Source organism: Propithecus coquereli, unplaced genomic scaffold, assembly GCF_000956105.1.
Source record: "Propithecus coquereli isolate 6110/MARCELLA unplaced genomic scaffold, Pcoq_1.0 Scaffold33, whole genome shotgun sequence".
NCBI lineage: Eukaryota > Metazoa > Chordata > Mammalia > Primates > Indriidae > Propithecus > Propithecus coquereli.
In genome coordinates this window covers 5,768,881-5,792,117 of record NW_012148952.1, presented here as the reverse complement: position 1 = coordinate 5,792,117, position 23,237 = coordinate 5,768,881, and the positions used below count along the sequence as shown (strand labels likewise).

General features: G+C 35.5%; 1 protein-coding gene and 1 pseudogene across 2 annotated transcripts in view; both read right to left on the bottom strand.

The window, feature by feature from the left end:
- The window catches only part of ZRANB3 (zinc finger, RAN-binding domain containing 3), a 265,135-nt gene that overhangs the window by 56,314 nt on the left and 185,584 nt on the right, over positions 1 to 23,237 (bottom strand). The window contains exons 8-11 of the mRNA XM_012650504.1: positions 10,058 to 10,177; positions 7,879 to 7,998; positions 5,063 to 5,242; positions 1,921 to 2,073 (exon numbers count right to left, since the gene is read on the bottom strand). Of these exons, the coding sequence (XP_012505958.1) occupies positions 1,921 to 2,073; positions 5,063 to 5,242; positions 7,879 to 7,998; positions 10,058 to 10,177 (573 nt within the window). The remainder of the gene's footprint in view (positions 1 to 1,920; positions 2,074 to 5,062; positions 5,243 to 7,878; positions 7,999 to 10,057; positions 10,178 to 23,237) is intronic.
- Positions 12,778 to 13,526, bottom strand: LOC105815365 (annotated as a pseudogene). The gene has a single exon (XR_001137739.1). The product of XR_001137739.1 is annotated as a COMM domain-containing protein 7 pseudogene (transcript).

The window sequence follows — 23,237 nt, the reverse complement described above, 5'->3', positions numbered from 1 at the left end:
AGAAAAAGTGTAAAGACTTTAATTTTATTCCTATAATTTCTGATCAGTTCTTTGGAAAATTAAAAGTAAACTCTCTGTAACTCTCACTCCATATTGCCTCAACTCTCACATCATATTGCCTCAAAAAAAAATAGGAAACAGCAGATAGTACGAATTATAAACTCTGCTAATATTTTATGTCTTATTGAATTTATATATGGCCTCTAAATAGCATTTGCTAAAGGTAGGACTAGGGGTTTAAAATACAGAACTGTATGGCGAACATAACAAAATTGATATACCCATCATTCAAAACTTACAAATACTAATATTGTAATATTTATTTCTGATCCTTTTTTAAAATAAAAGAAATGAAACATTTTTGCTGGAGTTGCTATCACGTTTTTACTCTTCTCCAGATCCATTCTCCTCCTCTCCTAGAGGTAACCAATTTTATAAATTTGATACATATTCTTCCAATCCATTAATTTTTATGTTTTATTACAGATATATGTATTCATAAGTATAGAATATACTTGTATGTATGTGTGTGTATATAAATTATGCATTTTTAAAGAAACCTTGTTTTTAAGATCTGATCACATTGATACATATAAATCTAATTCATTCGTGTTAACTTCTAAATAGTATCTTACTATGCGACAATTTATGAATCCATTCTTCTATTCATTGTCATTTTGATTATTTCCAATTTTTTGCATTCTAAAAAATGACAATAAATATCCTGGTGCATATATCCTTATACATATGTGTGAGAATATCTTCTGTATATTAAAAAGAACCTAGAAACAATGATATCCCCGAGGGATAAAAAAAAAAAATCCTAATTTCTAAATATCATTCCACAGTAAAGGGAATCAGGGCTTTTTAAAGAAATGGCCAGTTCCAGGTATAGGGCAAAGAAAATTTAAGGTGAACCTGGAAAATATTTCTTGCCAGAAAGTAAGGAAGCACTTAGAGAATTACGGGGATGTGTTTAAAAAATTAAAATTAAAAAAAAAGCCAGTTTAAAAAAGCTTTCGTTAGCCAGATCTAAGCTTAAAAAAAAGTGAAAGATTCTAATGCATTACACAATAATAACAATAATAAAAGAATCCTCAAGTTCACAGTGATATTTTTAAAAAGAGGGAAATAAAGTTCTTCTTCCCAGAAAAATAAAATAGAAGCAATGATTGAATTAGAAAAATCACAATTTTGAAATTGATTCAGGCAAAGATCATCAATGAATGCTAAAACCACTGAGAAAAAGGTTTTGAGAACAGGACAGGCACATGATCTGGAATTATCACACCACAGATTACTTACTATTTTAATTGTAAAAGGGAAAAGGTATCTTTACAATTTGCCCTATTTTAGTGAGGCAGAACTTCTTTTCATGTTTATCGGCTATATATAGGTCTCCTCTAACGCTTACACTCTTTGCCTATTTTTCTGTTGGCTGTTTGTGTTTTACTAACTTATAGAAATTCTTCACATATTTTGTACATTGTAATGCAAGTATCTTTACTGAGTCTGGGACTTATTTATGAGAAATTTTGTATAACAAATTTTTTTATTTTGATATAGTCAAATATCTTAATCTCTTTATTATTTGTGCATTTTAGGGCAAATTTAATACATCCTTCCTTACCCTCGGGGTCATAAAGATAGCCTTCTATATTTTCTTATGAAGGTTGGATTCTATTCAGCTTGTTTATCTAAGGAGATGAACAGTGAGTACTGAAACTGTTAGAAAATACAAGCCATTGTAGTAGCCTCCTTCTATCAATGTTAATTTTTGGTCCTAAAAGGGCTTACAGTTTTATGTGAAGTCTCCTTTCAACAGCATAAATAATTGAGAGTTGCTATTTAAAACAATATGATAAAGTTATAGTTTCTGGATATTAGAAAAAGAGAAAAGAGTAAGTCATATAATCTTACATGAGTGAACAAGACTTCCCTCCTTAGCTCTTCAGAACTGTCATTTGGAGTCCAAGCTTCAGCAAACTGCAGGAAATCCCATTTTTCCTTATCACCTTCCTCAGCCTGAATTTTTTCCTTTCTACCATTCAATGTGCTGCCTGTAACCTGAGCCTGTAAGATGAAAAAGCACATGAATTTTACAACAGTTCACTTCACAGATGACATTCACTAAGTAGTAACTTGATTTTGCATTTAAATCACAAGGTATTCACTAAGAAAATCTTATTGTTCCAACATATCATGGCCTTTAGTGATATAATTGCCTTAGTCCATTTTCTGTTGCTTACAATAGAATACCTGAAACTGGGTAATTTATAAAGAAAAAGAATTTATTTCTTATAGTTATAGAGGCTGAGAAGTCAAGGTAAAGGGGCTGCATTTGGTGAGGGCCTTCTTGATGGTGGGGACTCTTTGCAGAGTTCTGAGGTATTACAGGAATCACAGGGTGAGGCAGCTGAGCTAGGATCCTAGTTGAGGTCTCTCTTCCTCTTCTTATAAAGCTTTCAGTCCCATTCCCATGATAGCCCATTAGTCCATGAATCCATGAATGGACTAATCCATTGATGAAGACAGAGCCTTTATGACCCAATCACCTCTTAGAGGCCTACCTCTCAAAACTGCCACATTGGAGATTAAGTTTCAAGATGAGTTTCAGAGAGGAAAAACATTCAAACTACAGCAATAATTATTCCAAATTATAACCAAATTACCAAGTCAATCATTCCTATGCTTAGGAATTGGGGTAGAGGTCACAAGATTGTCTTAGCTGAAGATGGGATAAATCAGAAACATCAACTATAGTTGAACAGTAATAGTCAGAAGGTAAAAACCTCCCTTTTAAAAGCTCTGTATTCCTGCTCAGAGGGAGGACATTGGCATTTTAAGATGGGAATCTGCCAACCTCCTCATTTGCTGGCAAATTAATAAACTTCTCTTTCCTCCTCAAAGCATTTGTCCTGGTTTTTCTGATGTGGCCTTGGGGACAAGTGCCGAGCTTTAAGTAACAAAGTGACTATTTGATAAGGAGATTAGTTTGGATGTGATCCACAGATTTAATCAGCCATCTCAACAAAAGCCAGGGGTAGAGATGGAACTATACTGTACTAACAGAAACACTATCAGCTGGGACTAAAGAAAACAGAGACAATGGGATAAAATGAAGAAAGACTATAAGACTTCTTAGATCATACAGGATTGGACCATAGAATTATTTAGCTGCTATTCTTTTTTTTTTTTTTTTTGACACAGAGTCTCGGCTCTGTCGTCCTGGGTAGAGTGCAGTAGCATCATCATAGCTGACTGCAACCTCAAACTCCTGGGCTCAAGCGATCCTCCTGCCTCAGCCTCGCAAGTAGCTGGGACTACAGGCATGTGCCACCACACCCAGCTAATTTTTCTATTTTTAGTAGAGACAGGGTCTTGCTTTTGCTCAGGCTGATCTTGAACTCAAGCAATCCTCCCACTTCGGCCTCCCAGAGTGCTAGGATTATAGGCATTAGCCACCGAGCCAAGGTAATGCTATTCTTCAAGACAAGGGAAGAAGGACTTCAAGGGTGATTCAGAGCTGCCACTCCTGCCACAGGCCCAGATTGCAGAAGGCTGGGGGGAAGGTCTGTTTCTACCTCAATTTCAAAGGGTATGCTGAATGCACAGTGGAACTGCTGGGGTGGGGCTGCCCAGGGTAACCTGGGATTATGATCCCCACCCCCACAGAGAGCTATACCAGGGGTGTGGCCACAAAAGAGAGCCAGTCCAGGTAGTATCTAGCCAAGCTATGGGGGTGACACTGGCACCCTCATAGGTCCAGAAGCCATCCTGATGGATGTGGAAGGCAGGTCTACCACTCCAGTGGGCCTGGAGAGCAAAGTATGGAGTCAAAGAGGATTATTCTTGAGCCTTAATATTTTACACAGTTTTCCCTGCTAGATTTTGGACTATATACCCTCTTCTTTCCTATATCTCCCTTTTGGATTAGGAATGCCTATCCTATGCCTGTCCATAGTTGTATTTTAGAAACATATAACTTGTTTGGTTTTACAGGTCCACAGCTGGAGAGGAATTTTGACTCAGGATGAGTCTCACCTATATTGAATTTAGACAGTATTTAGATGAGACTTTGGACTTTAGGGTTAATATTTGAATGAGTTAAGACTTTCAGGGCTGTTGGGATGGAACGAATGTATTTTGCAAGTGAGAAGGACACAGATTTTGGGGGGCTAGGGAGTGAAATACAATGGACTGAATGTTTGTGTCTACTCAAAATTCATATTCTGAAATCCTAACTCCCAATGTGAAGGTATTAGGAGTTGGGACCTTTGGGGGGTGATTAGATCATGAAGGTGGAGCCCTCATGTAAGGGATTAGTGCCCTTATAAAAGGGACCCCAGAGAGCTCTTTTGTGGTCTTTCTACCATGCGGTGATATAAGAAGTCAGCAGTCTGCAGTATGGAAGAGGGTCCTCACCAGAACCACCATGCTGGCACTCTAATCTCAGACTTTTAACCTCCAGAAGTGTGAGACATAAATTTCTATTGTTTATAAGCCACCTAGTCTATGGTACTTGGTTACAGCAGCCCAAACTAAGAAAAAAATCTTCTAATCCACAGTCAATTCCTTTCTATAAACATCTCTCAAGGTTGGGGAGAAGAAGAGACAGCTGACAGGACAGAGGAAGCTACATCATTCCTACATTTTCTTGAGTCTGGGTACAAGCTGTCTTCTGTCCAACATGAGTTGGGAATTCAAGAATCCTTCTGGAAAGGGTTTATTTTCAGGTTACAAAAAGGATTTGGGGCTTGAAACATTATGTTTCTTTGCTAGCTGACCCTATCCTTTTATCTTCTTAAGTAGTAGAAGGGCTAGGAAGATAATACGAATACATGGAAATTCATGCCTCTATTACAGAGGACAACAGGTATGGTACTGTTAATTGAAGCCTTTTCTGAACTTGGTCTCTACGATCATCATTATTTTGGTGTACTTAAGTATCTTTTACCTGGGGAAAACACTAAACTCAGCCTCTTAACTCACATAGGCCCAGTTAAGGATTATGTGCATCATAATGAATAAGTTGCTAACTTGGTTTAAGTTCAAGCTTTACCTTGCGATTCAACATTCCCCACATAAGGGTGTCTAGAGTCCCATTTGCAACAAGGTAGTGAATATTCACAGAACTGCACTGTCCAATTCGGTGAGCACGGTCTTCTGCTTGCTTTATATGTCCAGGGTCCCAATACAACTCAGCAAATACAACATGACTTGCGGCAGTAAATGTTAATCCCTAAGTGAAATAAAGTGAAGAAATTGAGATGCAAATAAATTGAGAATGTATCATAGAGCCATATATAGTAAAGTCTTTCTGAATATGTTAAATGGTAAAAAGAACACTGAAGGGTTTAAAAACAAATTAGTCATTCATTTTAGGCAAGATTAAGAAGATTTAATTCATGAAAGGCAAATGAAGACAGCTTAATGCAAGATAGCCAGGTGAACTACAAAAAACATATATAAAAGATATTTCAGTATTTCAAAGTCAGCTTGATGGACTATATAAACTAAATCACTTTATCCTCTGATGAAGACTGGATTCACATTACCATTGGAAAATCTAATAAAATACATTATAAATGAGAATATAATTCCTAACACATGGTATCCATAGCAACTGGGCAGAGAGCATTGACATCCACTTCATGTAATTCATATTGCCATGCTATAAAACAAGAAAATCACATCTCTGGTCATAGTCTTTTCTTCCTGTAAAATTTCTCATGTTGTATCCTGAAGACCCTGAAGTTTATTGCCTTATGTCTCAATATATATAATACAATTGCATTTTTTTGTTCAATTGTTTTTTCATGAGTTTTTCATAACCAAAATATGAAATAATATAAATATCCTCAAATGAAAAATGAGTCAAAAAATGCACGACTTTGAAGTGGTAGGCTGAATGAAATGTGAACATGCTTATGTTATTGCCATATAATAGTAAATGATGTTAGGTAGTCAACAGAACTATCATCTTTTGGTAACATCTTCTAATTCATGCTGTTGTTCTCATGCACTGGAACTTCTGTGAGTGAGTGACTTTTGTGACTGATATGCTATTATTTTGATACATTGTTTTAACTTAAAATATTTATATATCTCATAACAAAGTCATATTAGCATTAATTAAATGATGGCACTAATTCTGAAGCTGAAAAATTCACTGAAATTCAGTTACTTTGGAAAAGAAGTTAGAAGTAATAAAAACATGAACAGAGCCAAACAACTATAATGGTAAACCATGCAGTTATTAGGAACAAAATGTCATAAAATATTAGAGATAATGCTGAAAAAATAAGAAGTAGTATTTAAAGAGGGACATCTTTAAGCTTATAAAAAGCATCATATGACTACACAAGCATAAAGGGAAAATATGCTGGCAAGATCAACATTACTCTAAGAAGTTGCTAAACTATAATGTGAGATTCACAGCAAGAATAAAGACCTTTCTATTTTCTGTTATTCCTATGAAGATATTAATATTCAAATATATGAGTCTTAAATTACATGAGCTCTTCAGGAATATAGCCTTGAATAAAATGTGAGTGCCCTGTATATTCTTTATTTCAAAGAGTCATTTTTTTTTTTTTTAATTTTTGAGTTTCAAAAAGTCCTAGACTCTCCTGTGTCTGGCTTTCTCCTACTTATCACCTCCCCCTTCTATGAGCACTCCATTACCAATTTCAAGCTCTTTGTGATGATAGTCTCTATAGCTGGAATATTCTAACAGATATAAAACTCAGATTATTGGAGCTTAATCCAACATGAGGGAAGTGTTGACACAACCCTCTTTTTTGTTAGAACTCTTAGTGAGTTCTAGAACTGATTCATCCTCATGGAGTTTCCCTATATATACAATTTTATATATATCAATTAGCTGGATAAAGGCATATCTTTGGCATATACCAGGTTGGTCGCATAGCAGTATGTGTAATTATTAATACTTTTCCTTATGTTAAGTATCCTGGCTTAGACATTTACATCAAAATATTTTAGAATGTTAGCAGAAAAAAAGTCCAGAAGGAGCCCTTCTTACATACAGTGTGGCAGAGACTGCCACTGATTTCCCTAATATCTCTTCTCTTATTCCTTTGCAATATAACACCTGATTTTTAGAGGGGATACCTGGAATAAGGGCTACTCTTCTCAGTTTCCCTTGAAGTTAGGTGTGGCCATGTTACTACTGCAGGCCAATGAGATGTGGTGTGCCTTTATCCAGGCAGCTGCTTGGCCTACAGGTATGATGGAGGAGCTCTAGCAGCCCCCTTAGATAAGGGCTCCTTGCTAGGAGTGATAAAGCAGAAAGCCAGAAGGGCATGGGTCTAAGGACTTCATGGAACCACCATGCTAGGCTTGGACTGTCTACATGAGAGAATGAAGCCTTGTATATTTAAGTCACTCTAAGTTTGAGTTTTCATTTACTTGCAGTAAATGAAAAGAAAACTTAATCCTAAAGGGCAAACCACAGGCACTACATAAAAAGTCCTGAGACAGAGGAGTTCCTTTCCCTCAGGCCACCTTGCCTCACAGATCCTGCTGCAACAAAACCAAGTAAGATAAGGATCATAAGAAAGGCAGGGAAGAAGTCTATGCAAATTCAAAGGAAGGAAAAAAGGTCATGGAAAAGTATTATAATCAAATTAGCTATATTCTTCTGGAAAATTCTTTCCCTGAAAATTTAGGAAGATTTGAGTCAAAGATGTCGAGGCCTCTTCCTATTATACTTCCCAGCACTTGCTGAAGTAGAATAAATATTTATTACACTAGACACCCACATATAAAGTTACAAGTTTATAAACCAAAATTATGGGTAATTTTTTACAATTCCAATGACACTGCATTATCAAATTTAGACCTAAAATTTCTTACCTGACCAGCAGCCTGAATGCTTAAGATAGCCACACGAGTATTAGGATCCTTTTGAAACTGATTAACCAGATGTATTCTTTCTGAAGATGAAACACTTCCATCTATCCTAATATAACGAGTCTAGCATCAACAAAGGAAATGGCAAAATCAGGACAAACCCCTATATACCCATCTTATTTTATATATTTTACAGCTTATTATTATAGTCACATAAAAAAATGAAAATTGGTTAAGATGACAGATTGGTAAATGTTATACAAGATTCTTAATCAAGTTTCTTAATAGCTTCTTATAACAATTTCTTATTTTTTTAATCTTTTAAGCTACTCGAGGGTAGAGTCTATGTCTAATTCATCTTTATCTCATCAATGCCATGAGCAATGCCTTGTATATAGCAAAAGCCCACAAATCTTTTTGAATTAAGCTAATGCTGCCTTCAGTAAAATTCTATGTAAATTGATATTCAAATTTTAAATGATGGATCAGACTAACTTTAAAGTTATAGGATCACTAATTCCAAAGTAAAAATAAACCAGACATGGAGAAAAATGATTCTGCCTAAATATTAAGGATTCATAAAGAGTAGTGCATTTATTTCTGAAATATCCCAAATGTTAACTGGGAAAATAGAACTTTTAATCTCTCATTTGAGTTCTTTTTTTCATATTATTAAACTTAAAAAATATATGTTATATGGTCATCTCCATTGAGATGGGGAACTGAAACACCCACATGCATCTTTAAAAAGTACGGAAACAGTAGGTGTTAAACTGAACAGTGTTGTCTTTAAGAATGACTTGAGAAAAGGGAGCAATCAGTGAGTGTTAGAATAGCTAAAAAGAACTCTTATTCAACTTCTAACAACAATTGTAAGTCCTAAATTTCAAACAATCTCATTCATATATGTGCATCTATAGAAAACATGGCCTTAAATAGTTGAGACTTACGAATATTCACTTTTATAAGAGAATATCCAAGTTAATCATTAAATATAATAGAATACCACTTATTAACTTTCTGTCTTCACAAAGCAAATATAAATTGACCAATTATGCATTTAGTATCTATTAAAGAAGATTATAAAATACTCTGAGGGTCTTTCTAAAGAAAATACATTGTTAAGGTAAGAAGAGTTTGGGAGAAATTCATTTCCAACTCCATGAATACTGACATTTTTAACTCTTAGTAAAGCTACATGGGATTCTAAACGTATCAATAAAATAGACGAGGGAAAAAGAAACAGATTGCTACACTTGGAATAGATTCTAGTAGTTTTAAGGTATAATATTATCAGAATTAGAAACTATTATGAATCTAATTTTGTTGCTCAGTCTTTAAAAGTTATTTCGAAGGTTAATTAACTCTTTCTTAGAGGGTGTTTTTCAGCTATTATACGATAACCAATGAGAAAGCACTTTTTAATGTATAGCACTTTATTACATTATGTTATCATAAATCTGTCTGTAAAGGAAATACTAGAATTATTTCTTTGATAATATAAATAAACACATTAGCTAATGCTCAAACAATGTAAAATAAGTTTTAAAGTTTGATAGAAAAAAATTGAAGATGCTGTCACTGACAGGACTCTTGGAAATCAAGGTGGACTTAAGCAAATGTAGTAAGGCCAGTTGGTTTAGTGGAACTAACCTGATAAATGAGTTGGGCTACATGTTTCAAATTCATCTAAACTATATTTTAATAATCATTTTCTATAGACTATTCTGCTGGAAGTTTAAAAGGTATAACTGCAGTTGGGCACTAAAATTGGCTGAATTCATTCTTTGTTTCCCCTCTATGTCACCCACATTCAAAGGCTGCCATGCAGATAAATAAAAATTTTAACTTGCAACAGCTTACACCACTCTCAAACAGTATACCCAGGAATAAAAACAGAATTCACATTATTGAATATCATGGTAGTATATTTTTAATAAATCCAGATAATCTGATCAGTGGAAAATTATGAGATTGGTTAAAAAAAGAGAGAGAAGAAAAATTTAATAGTCTATCATAATAATAATATATTAGTATAATTTGCAAGCAAAATATCTAATGATTTATATATCATTATCTAAAGAAAGCCAAAAAAACCCCTCAACTATGAGACTATAATTGATGTTCTGTATAGAAAATACCTGCATTCTTAAAAGTATTTTATAGAAAAATGGCAACATACCTTGTATTCGATGACTGCTTCTGTGCAAGCTTGGAGCATATTTAAATGGTAAGCAAAAACCAGAAATTTAAGTGAATCATTCTGAAGCATCATCTTAATATAATCCTTTACAGCACCTGCCTAAATATTAAAAGTTAAACCTTATTAATGTCATAAAAATATTTATTAAAAAACAAGTCACTTTTAATAAAGTAAGAAAAATGGCTTGAAAATCATTAAGTTTCTACGAACTTCTAGCCGATTTGTTCTCTAGGTAGACCAAAGAGGCAGAAGCCCAATGTAAGGGAATATGGAAGAAGAGGGACAAGAGGGGAAAAAAAACCTGAAAGGCAAATTGAGAACAAGACGAGAATTAGAAGGAAAAAAAAAAAAAAAAGACAAGAAAAGAGTCTCAATGGAAAGCAGGCTATGGCCAAGAAAAGGTTGGCAGTTTTCTTTAGAAGGCGATTTTCAAAAAAGTTTATATAGAAGACTAAGTAGAATAGAGTTAAGAAGAAAACGGAAGGCAAAAAAAAAAAAAATCAGATGAATAGTACTTTTTAAAGGGAAGACTGGAAAAGAATAAGTAATCTGGGACTAAGGCTTAAGGTTTAAGGAAAATTGGTTTATTAATTTTTTTACCATAAGAAACTTAGGTAAACTTACAAATAGGTAAAGGAGTAGATAGGCTAAGAGAAATGGAAAATGAAGGTATTTAGCTTGTCTGTGGGATAGAGAAGCTTCCAGAAGAGGCTGGGGTGAGGGATCAAGACATCAAGAGTGAGGTCTAAGAGAACAGGGGGAGATATATTAATAGAAAAATTGTGAGATAGAAGGAAGAAAATCAAGAAAGTTCAGATTGAGTAGGCTTTTCATAGTTAACTTGAGGCCAAATTGCCTATTAAGAGTAACAAATCATTTTGGGATGAATTAAATAGGAATTAAAATTAAAGATGATAGCATGAATTGAATTTAAAACATGAATATAATATCTCAACTGTTCAAAACTGGTTATTTAGAAATTTTGCAAAAAGATGGTAAGCTGAACATATTTACCCTGTTCTCTCTCAATGCTATGTTTAAATAATAGTAAAATGAATAGGGACAAAGAGAATTGGAGAAAGGTCAAGAGCAACAAAACTTTGGAAGCTAGTAAGTACATGATGCCTGGTAACTGATTAACCAATCTGACATACCCTAAGCTGGCAATAGGGAAAGTGGACAAACACCTAGTTTGTACTGTAGTCATCTAAAAAGGCCTAGGAAATGGCACTTCTGAAATGGGGATAGGAATGTGGCTAGAACAGCAGGATTTACCAAAAGAATGCTTAAGTAATTGATTACATACAACACTGCTCCATATCTTCTCTCTACTCATTCTGTATAGCAGGTAACTACCCTAACCATCCTGGTAGAAAACTAGAGACTTATTCTCTGGAGAGGGTACAATAGAGGGTATTTGGATAGAGGAATCCCATATTGATGGTAGGTGTATCCTACAAAACTCATGGGGATTAAATGAAAGTTATATAATCAATGCTGAGATCTGCCCCTCTCTCTCTTAGCCTTCTTACCCCATATATATCCGCAAACAAACAGGCTTATGCTCTTTAAGCAGAACAGCAGAATCATATAAAATGATTATTTTTGAGGGAATGTGACAAGCCAAAAAGAAAAAACTAGATACTGATATCAGGTTTCCCGATAAAACATCCCACTCAGATCATCCTTTATTGAAGGTTATAGTCTATAAGCCATATCCATGCACAGTTTCCAGTCACCATTTAGTGTCTTTCTTGTAAATATAAACAAACAACCAAAGATCACCATACATTAGTAGAAAGAAACCTACATGAATAGATCAAATATGCAGAGAGAAGAAAACTAGAAGAGGTTGCATTTATGAAACAAGATCAGTATGCTACAAAAAAGGAACACAGAGAGGGAAAAATGTACTCTCAGAAATAAAAAATACAATACCAGTAAGTTAAAATTTACTGGTTATTAAGCTGAGGAAATCTCCCAGAAGTAGATAGAAAATAATAGAAAACATATAAAAATATAAGATAATTAGGGGACAGGCCATGAAAACAATATATAAATACTAAAATCCCAGAAAACAATATAGAGAAAACAGAGGAAATAAAATAATCAAAGAAATAAAGTTATACGGGAACTTTTTTTTGTTTGTTTTTTTTCTTCAGAATCTTCTTTATTCATCATCTAACCAACAGAGCTGGTCAGCTTGAACCCAAACAAACTAAAACCACCTCAAAAGGCCCACCTCATTACAACACATCAGGGCAAAACCAGAAGTGGGGACAGAGTTTGGCCTCAGTTCTTTTCAGAGAAAACCAATCATGTATTTACACACAGGTGCCTCATGACAAACTGATTGGCAGTGCATCATAGGCACGAATCAAGCCAGTGTGGGAATCCTTGTCATTCATACAACCGCCTCTTCCTCAGCCATAAACAAGCTCTTGCTTTTTAGAGGGGAGGGTGATCAGTGGGTTATCTTGAGTGATGGCGCCATTTGTTTACTCAGAACTTTGATGGGGAGGTGACAACTTATTTTCTCCTTGAATCTGTGATGCAATAGCCTGTCAGAATATCTAAAACATGTCCTAGAAGACAGGTAGGTGGCAGTGGTTGACTTAATAAAGGGTTTATAGGGTAATTGTGTAGGGCCCTTTAATATTTAATCCTATTGTTTTTCAGAAACCCTTTGTACCTGGGCTCCAGAGGCCTGTGAGTAAGGTGCCTCTCGGAGCGGTCACCCAGGGAAGGAAGGAGGGTGGGGAAGAGGGTCTGGGGGAGATGCAGGGGACAGAAATCAGCTGAAACACTCCATGCTGGTTCTGACTCGCTCCATCTCGTGCAGGAAGCTGTAGAACTGAGGCAAGGTTAATTCTATATATAAATTTTCAGTTTGATTTCCTTTCTTAACCACCAAATTTAATTGTAAAAATATACTTCCCACTTTCTCCAATTCGCTGCTCCCAGATGTCACTCCAAATTTCGACTGCATATCTATGAGCTGGTTAATCATCAGAGTCTGACCTATGGCCCATCGGGCAAGGGTGGGGGCATTCTGCTTCCACTTTTCAGAAAAGTAAGTGGCTTTTTCCTTACTAAGACCCAGAGTTATAAAATCAGCCTGGACCTGCTCAGCTGTAAGACTCTTCTTCAGTGCACCATTTGGAAGCAGGAGGAGGCTTTTCACAATGCTTCTGAGGGGACCAAGACTGATCTGATTGGTGGTGGCAAATTCAGAGAGCTGAGCCAGAAACCTTTCTACCTCTTTTGGCTCAGTTAGGAAGTGGAAAAGCACTTCTGTCAGGGCTGAGGAACTGCTGCGCGGCCAGCTGGTTCAGCTGCTGCTTGTCGCAGCCCTCGGCCTGAGGCACGGGGTCCTGTGTGCAGTGCAGGCGGCCCATGATGCCCGCCCTGGTCCCGCCGGCCCGCCGCGGCAGCCGCCCTGCTCAGCTTCCTCGTTATACAGGAACTTAAGAGCATGAGTTTCCAAAATGAAAAATGGAAAAGACTCACTAAGTATCCTTCACAGTGAATGAAAATGGACCCATAGCAGGGCCCATCATCATGAAATTTTAGAAGACTGGGGACAAAGAAATGATTCTATAAGTTTCCAGAAAGAGGAAGAAAAGAATTCATGAAATTAAAACAGAATAAAAATTTTGAACTGTACTGGATTTCTCAACACCAATACTAGAAATTCTGAGAGAAAATGATTTCTAAAAATTTTATATCCAGCCAATTAAAAATCAGGTATAAAGGTAGACTAAAAGATATTTTCAAATGTGCAACAAACTCAAATAATATACCTCCAAATGTATCCTTTCTTGGGAAGCTACTGAAGAATGTGCTCTAGCAAAACAAGAGAGTAAACAAAGAAAGAAAATAGTATCAAAGAAAGAAGTGATTCAACACAGGGACAAATAAAGAAAATCTCTAGGACGAGAGCTCTGCAGTGGACCTAAAGAGCAATAGTCCACACTGAAGCTGTTCAGAAGGCTCCAGGGAAAATTTCTTTAAGAAGATGAAATTAATATAATGCCTAATATTTAAAGATATCAGGAGGAAGATTAAATAACCAGGAGAAACCCTGAGGATGAACTTCTGAGAAGCCAATTGATGACACCTAAAATTACAAAGCATGCAGTAATATATACTAAGTAGCGATAGAAGCATGGTGTTGAGGAATTTGAAGTAAATACTAAAAAAAAAAAGGAAATTAGCTAAAAGAATACAAAGTGTTTTGCCTCTAGGGAATTAGGTTAGGGGACTGTTATTTTTTGGTGTAGCTATTTCTGGTCATTAAACTATGATACTATGTAGCTTTGGTAATAATAAAAAAAATTTTAAATGTGGGCATTTCAAAACTAAAAAATACCTATCTAAAATTCATGCATATGACTGTAAAGTCACAAGACTGATTATGCAAGCCTCATTTTGCAAGTCTAAATTTTCTAAACAACAGAAATTCATCCTACGATGAGACTGGAAGCCGTTAAGAACTTTAGCCTTGGATTTCAGTGCTTCAGAGAGTGGAAATGAAGCCCTCTCAAAACAAGGAGCTATAAATTCTGGATATGTTGTCATAGCAACTGAACCACTTTAATAAAGTGCATGTTTGCCTAAAGAGCTATATTTACTGTGATAAGCCTTTCAAAATGTACATGTCAAGTTGGAGTATTTTAGGGTACATTCATTACTATCTGGTCTCCACTTACCAACTACACAATTGCTGTACCTCTAGTTTCAGATGCATTCCCCTTCCTCTTTCCAAGTGAGCTATATCTGCCGGAGTCCCCTCAACTGATACCACCCCCTCCTCATCACAACCAGAGCTGCTAATACCAAAGTTCAAGCCCCCTGCTCCCTATTCCTTCCCACTACTGCTTCAGAAAGGCTTATGGTTACTAATAATATTATAAAGTTCAATTACATAACTGGTTAAACAGGTTCTTAGAACTAACCTAGCAACTTAACCATAATTTGTGATGTTGCCTCATGGGAGAAAATGTGTTTAGAGTATTGAAATATCTATGTAACAAATGAACTTTCAGGATTATCTTAGGTTCTTAAGTTAGGGATTATATAGGTTTGCATTTAAAATGTACTATACATGCATTTTAACTATCTTGATTTTATTCTAGCTAAAACTGTCACTGCACTGTCAGATTTTAAATCATCTGAATAGGAATTTGCTTCCAAATTATCTTAAGTGCATAGCATGTGGAATGGCAGGTTCTGATAATGATCAGCATCTTGGTTATGCTGGTTCGCATTTTGCAGAAGTTGCAGAAAATACATACGTTTAAAACTTTATTTTACTTTACTGGAATTGGTCTATTAGTAATGGGTCTGTTAGTTGAAGGTCTAATTTAAATAATTAATGAAGACCACACACTAAATATTATGTACAGAAATACAGAAATGAAAAGAATATTGTTGTAATATTCTTTTTTCAGTGAAGAGGTACACATCATACTTTTTGAAGTAAAAGCTGTTAAAGAAAAACTGCACTAAACACCTGATGAAAGTTACTTAAATTGTCAGCTTTTAATCAAATAATAAGAGTGAGAAAAGAAGAATGGAAAAAAAAACAAACATCAAACCTATCTAGGGCAAAGACTCTCCTTTGACCAAACATTAGTTATGCTCTTCTGAGTCCCCTTCTCAACAAGCCTTCACCTTGGCCTGCCCTGTCCATCCTGTCCTTGCCAGGCCTGCATAGCCCAGTCTTGGTGAGAATCCTGCTAACTCAGTTTAGCCAGAATCCCCCTCCCTTGATATCTGATCAAGTTCCTCATCCATCGACCACCTCAATCTACTCATTGGCTATAAACCCCCACTTGTCCTTGTTGTATTTGGAATTGAGCCCAATCTCTCGTCCCTATTGCAACAGAATTGACCCTTAGCATTTCCATTTCCCCTGCAAGTGATTCTAACAAATCAGATATCTGAGAAGTGAGCTGGGGGCTTCAAAAAACATCCTCACTGACAAAAGGACTCTTAGGAACACTTTCCCTTGCTTTGAACATTATGGCCTGCACTTGATATCTGATATCCAGGCACTGCAGCAGTCATCTTGGGGCTGTCGTGGGAGCTGCTGAGGGCAAGCGGGGAACTGGGGAAGCAAGAGCAGAAAGAAAGACTCTCTTTCTCTGGTTTAAAAATAGCTTTACTGACATGTAATTCACATATCTTAAAATTCATCCTTTTAAAGTATACAATTCAATGGCTTTTAGTATATTCACAGAGTTGTGTATCCATCACAACAATCAATTTTGGGACATTGTCATTACCTTAAAGAGAATTCCTTCACCTCTCAGGTATTACCCCTCAGTTACCTCATCACCCCCAGCTCTAGGCAAACACTAATCCACTTTCTGTCTCTGTGGATTTGACTATTTTGGGCATTTCATATAAATGGCATCATACTACATGTGTTTTTCGTGACTGGCTTCTTTAACTTAGCATAATGGTTGACAATCCATGTTATAGCATGCATGAATACTTCATTTCTTTTTTAATGCCAAATAATATTCCATTGTATGAATGTATGCATTTTAATCCATTTATCGATTATTATCTCTCTACTTTTCTTGTTTTTATTCATTTATCTAGCTCACCTTATACTATTTCTTATTGACTTATTTATTTTGTGATAGTTGATTTACCTTTTATCCTTTAAAATTATAGGTAAGGGAAAGCAAAGTATCAAAGCAAAGGAGAATATGCATTGCTTATTCACCCCCTACCTGTCCTCCACAGCCCACCACAAAAGAAAGGCAAGAAATTTGTCTTCCACTACCCCTTCCCCCTTGCCCATGGTTCTTAATTTAGAAACTATTTCATCAATCTGAAAAAGGATTTTCAAATCTGATAGAAGATTTTCAAACCTTCAGGGGAAGACTGGCAGTTCCATACTGTAGTGTCAGGGCTTTGGACATGTTTACAGAGACCCATACCAAAATTTTCCCATAGAAAAGAATAGTTCCACTTCAAAAGATGGTTCAGCTGAACTATCAAAAGTGTTATTTTCATATCTCAAAGCATGTTTTATTTCCTCATGAATATATCTGTAAATAGAAATCTAACACCTCTAATACATTTAATCTTTTGACACTGACCAAGTTCCACACACAGTGCATTAAAAAGTAGATGGGATACAATACCCTGAGAAGGGAGCAACTCCAATTTAATGTCTTAACCAGTACAATTTTACTAAAGAACCTGGGATTCTAAATCATTCCATAAACTTTTTGGAACAAGTTATAATAAAGCAAGCATTCAAAATGATTCAATCTAATCTAATCTAATCTATCAATTTGGCAAGAATAGATGAAAAAGAACATCCCCATGAATGATATAACTCCATTGAGTTTACCCAAATTTTGAAAAAGTTAGAAAGTAAAGCCAATAGTATTATGGACTTTAAAAAATCCATAAAAATCATTGATCAAAACAGTTAATCTAATTATTTTAAAACTGAATTCAATTTTATAAACCATTCTTGATTTCTAAACTCCATCCAGTAGTCATGTTAATAAGGTAATCAACTTTGTACTACTAAAGTATAAACATGAATAAACCTTATTTGGTTGTTAAAAATAGTAATACATAGAATATACAGACTTTCTATATCTATATCTATCAGACTTTCTATTCTATATCTTTTCCATGCCTGTACGGGGATGCTGAAAAAATCACTAATAGGAAAACAGGTACCACCTTAATCTATGGTCACTAACCAATACTATATTTATTTAGCTAACCTAGTAGAATCATGGCTAAGTGCATGGACTCTGGAGCCAGACTGTCTGGGTTCAAATCCTGGCTCCATCATTTACAATCTGAGAGATGTTGAGCAAGCCACTTAATCTCTATGCTTTAATTTTCCCATCTATAAAAGGAGATAAAAGTACCTACACCTCATAGGGTTGTGGTGAGAATTAAATGAGTTCAGTGCATGAAATATGCTTAGAATAGTGTTTGGCACACAGTAAACATTGTAAATGTATTATCTCTTATTATTTGCATGTTTCTCCAGTAAATTACAAAAGCAATTTCAACCATTTTCATTTTTCAAAATCAGAACCTGTGACTCCTGGCCCTCAAACCTCCTACTGCCGAGAGAAAATAGAATCATCTGAGAATTCTGTTACCTTTCCTTACTTTTACTTACCCTCACTTTCTTTCCTTTTGTAACAAGAGAGGCATTTCTTGTCTTCTCTAAGGCAAATCCTTCTATCTGTGGTTCCAAACCTACCCATTCTTGTCACATCAAAAACCTTGCAACATTCCCCTTTATCAAGTGGATATTTCTTCATCTTTAATAAAGCCCTCCTCCATTCCACATGTCCAGATAGCAAGCCTACTATCTCCTTCATTCTCTAAAATGATAACATTATTTTATTTGCACTTTATTGGCTATTACTGACCAATTCTTACTAATGGACGGGAGGCAGACTGTCCTCAATTCAGAGCCAGAGACCCTTTCCTAAACAACAGAACTGGCACAGGAAGACACACTCTTCAGTCTCATATCATCACAGGCCCTGTGCATCAGGGAATATTGCAGTGGCCTCATTATACCTCACTGTATATTATAAATAGGATTCCACCTGTGTTAAGCTACTGAAGCAATTAAAAAGGAAACACACTTTGCGCATAATGGAAACATGTTTAAAGTAATTTCCCTTCTGGAAAGTTTTTAAGGCACTGAGGAATGCTACCATCCCCAAAGTGACGGGAAATTTTAAATTATGGGTTGGTTTTAATCATTTTCATAAAAAAGTAACTGATATTTCTCCTAAAATGGTTTTCTCTAAAAATGAGACATTGTTGCAATGTACCTGAAAATAATTGAGAGCTGGCTAAACCATACATATCACATATATCTGTTTTTTTCTAGGAGAGTATTATGCTGATCCTAAATATGAAGAACCTGTTCATTTTCATCCACTGTATTCTCAACAAATATTAAAAAGCAATAAAAATGATATAGAACAAGAAAATCAATCCTCCTGATTATCTGAGATTCTTCACTAATTGACTTTTTACTAGGAACATTGATTATTTTAGGCTCACTTCCTTTGTTTACTATTTATCATTCTTATTTACTGTTTATCATTCATTATCATTATATTTCTTTTCATTAAGAAATATCTGAAAAACAGATCTCAATAATGTAATAACAGCACTAAGGAGATGATAACAAATATACTTAAAATACATTTACTTCTGTCTTTCTAAGAAGTACCTCAAATGGTAGACCAGCATAAATGTTTATACAGCACATGGATGATGTATGCCAATACCATAATTTTATAGTACAGAACTGTATATTTTAAAATGTATCATAGCAACATGACCTAATTTGCTAACATGACCTAATTTGAAGCACTGATACTATCTTTCTGTCTGCCTAGAAGGCATTGTAGGTTATGAGGAAAAAAAAAAAGAGAAAAGATTAGAGAAAGAAACCTTCTATCCTGGAGATCTATAAAATTATGATAGATGGAGATTCATTAGCCTGGAAGGCTTCAGGTATATCTCTGCCTAGAGTGTAGGAAGAGGAAAGACGACCCCCAGAGGTCCTTTCTAGGTTCGATGCTCTCAAACTTAGCACAATTAATGAACAGTGTTAAAATAGTCACATAAGAGCACAGGGAAAGTATTCACTTCCTCAGATCTGACAAGCATAAGATTTTACACTTTACACATTAATTTAATTTATTAATTATGGAGTTATAGTCTTTTAAAAATTAAATACCACAAATAAGGAAGAATTCATTGTACTGTAGGCAATAATTAAGTGTATGCCCTTAAAATAGTATATCCTATACATAGCTGCATACTCACACAAATATATTTACTTGAAAACTCATATAAATTTTTCCTCCTTACTCTTATCAAGATTTTCAAAATTTAGATAAACCATCATTAGATAGTTTTAAATTATTTATTTATTTATTTTTTTTGAGACAGAGTCTCACTCTTTTGCCCGGGCTAGAGTGAGTGCCGTGGCGTCAGCCTAGCTCACAGCAACCTCAAACTCCTGGGCTGAAGCGATCCTACTGCCTCAGCCTCCCGAGTAGCTGGGACTACAGGCATGTGCCACCATGCCCGGCTAATTTTTCTATATATTTTTAGTTGTCCAATTAATTTCTTTCTATTTTTAGTAGAGACGGGGTCTCGCTCTTGCTCAGGCTGGTTTTGAACTCCTGAGCTCAAACAATCCGCCCGCCTCGGCCTCCCAGAGAGCTAGGATTACAGGCATGAGCCACCGCGCCCGGCCCGTTTTAAATTATTTTTAAATTCCTCAACAGAGTGGTTCAAATGCTTCAATGAAAAGGAAAGTATTTCTAAAATGATGCTGCAAGAGTATGAAGAAAACTTACATTCTGTAACAGCTTGTGCCTTGCTGAGTTTGACAAAGATCATACTTAATGGGGGTCTGGACACAAAATGTCCCTCCAATTTTTTCAGTCTTGATGACGAACATCACAAACATCAATCTAGTGGACCAAGCACTATGGTTTGGATATGGTTTGTTTGGCCCCGCCAAGCCTCAAGTTGAAATTTGATCCCCAGTGTTGAAGGTGGGGCCTGGTAGGAGGTGTTTGAGTCACCAGGGCAGATCCCTGATGAAGGATTTAGTGCTGTCCTTATGGTAATGAGTGAGTTCAAGCTCTGTTAGCTGCAACTAGAACTGATTGTTAAAAAAGAGCCTGGTATCTTCTCCCTTCTTACTCTTGCTCCCTCTCTCACCATGTTATGCCTCACCTTCCACAATGAATGGAAGCTTCCTGAGGCCCTCACCAGAAGCAGATGCTTGTGCCATGCTTCTTGTACAGCCTGTGGAACCATGAGCCAAAATAAACCTCTTTTCTTCATAAATTACCCAGCCTCAGGTATTCCCTTAAAGCAATACAAATGGACTAAGATACCAAGCTAGAAATCTAGAAGCTAACTTTTTCCTCCCCTCAATACGCAGTCAATCACCAATGTCTATTGATTGTACTCTCTTAATATCTCTGGAATTATTCCTTTCTTTCTAGTTAAGAAGTGGTATAGCCACTACCTTGGCTTTAGATCACCAATACTGTTAATCTAGATTACCCGTGAGGCATCCCAAATGGATTCTCTGCCTATTGGTTTGTTCCTTCCAATCCATTCTCCCACAGCTATAGTTATTCTTCTAAAGCACACATCTGATCATTTTACTCCACTGTACCTAATTGCTAAGAACGCTTAGGATAAATTAAAAACTATGAATTGTGAACTTCATGATGTAGTTACTGCTGTCAATGATCTCCAGCCTAAATCTCAGTCAGAATTCCTCCCTAACACACTATGCCTTTATGCTCTAGCCATGTTGACCAACTTTTGGTTCCCTAAATGTGCCCTTTCTGATTAATGTGTGTGAGTTTGTACAAACTGCTTTAACTGCCTGAAATACACTCCACCAGCCCCATCTACTTTCCATTTTACTCCTTCTTTTTTTGTCTGGCTAAATACTGTAGTCGAATATTTATTTCATTGTCTTTCCCAACAAGTCCAAGTTCCTTGGGAGGTAGACACTGTGTCTCGCTCACCATGCCTCCCTGGCACGTTGCCACATACTAGGTACTCAATAAATATCTATTGAATTAACCAGGAAAACAAGAGTCAAAGAAAGGAAACTTCAACACTAACATGCATACAACATAATAACCAAATTATAATCTGTAGTATTTGAAGTTCAAACTACTATAGAACTCTGAAACACATTTTCTTACAGAAACAATATTAAATGTAGTTGATAACTAGCTACCTCCTGCAAAGCCTATTTAAACTATCATGTAGGTAAACTGTATTATTACCAATTACTATGGACTCTAATTACTAAATATCAATAATATTTCTGGGAAAAATGTATTAAGAATTTCAATTTGGAATTTGTAAGGCCGTGAACTAATTATTTCTGGCTGCAGCTCAGGAGTAGAAATTCACAGTTCCAATTTACGAAGGTGGTTGAGGATAGAGGTTCTAGCAGGGAGGGAGTGAAAAATGACTAAAAACTCTAGGGAATTGGGGTGACAGGGATTGGCCTTCTGTGGCCATTAATCTTTGGGAACATGACCCAATTTGGGGATAACTGACTTTTTATCTCCTTTCTTTTCCTTCAAGGATCCTGGGAATTAGATGCTGGCTTCCTATTGATTGTCCACACTGACTTCCATCCAGCGTTTCTTAACACAGACGAGAAATTATCTAATAGGTTCTTGTATATATTTTTTTCCCTTAAGCAGGCATTTTGTACTTGATATTAAGTACAAAAAGGCTACGTAATTAGGCAAACAAGCAAAAAACAAGATAGTTATTAACTCTAGGAAAAACAATAGTTGTTGAAGAAAAGAAATATAATTATAGCTCAATTGTGAAATGTTTAACAGAGTCATTATACTGTAAACCATGAACACTGATCAAACCAAAAATTATAATCAAATCAAAAATTATGATATGGAAAAATGGAGCAGGTGGATGTATTATAAATCTTTTCCTACAATTTATGTTTTGCATTTTAATTTTCCTAACAGTGTTTTTCATACCCCATACATTTTTTTTTTACCACCATAAGTTTTAAAGTTTCAAATTTCATTTTTTCCCTGTAATGTTTGTGCTTTTTGTATCCTATCTAAAAAATTGTCTTGCCCAAAGGTTGGGACTATTTTTATGTATGTGTGCTACTAAGAGTTTTACAATTTTAACTTTTATATTAATATTTAATTCTATGACTCACTTCAAGTTAATTTTTTATGTATGGTGTAAACTAATAGTCAAGATGCCTCTTTTTCCTCATGGATATCCAATTGTCCTAGTACTATTTGTTGAATAAACTATCAGTTCACCATTGAGTTATCATCTCCTTTCTTAACAACAGATCAACTGATAATCTATGCAAGGTTCTATTTCTGAACTCCTTTTTTCTGGCTCATTAATCTCTATGTCTATCCTTATGCCACTACCACGAAGTCTTGATTACAGTAACTTTATAGTAACTATTTACATCATGTAGTGTGAGTCTTCTAACTTCATTCAAAATTGTTTCGGCTATAGTAAGTCCTTTACATTGCCACGTAAATTTTATATTTAGCTTGTCAATTTCTATAATAAATACTATAAG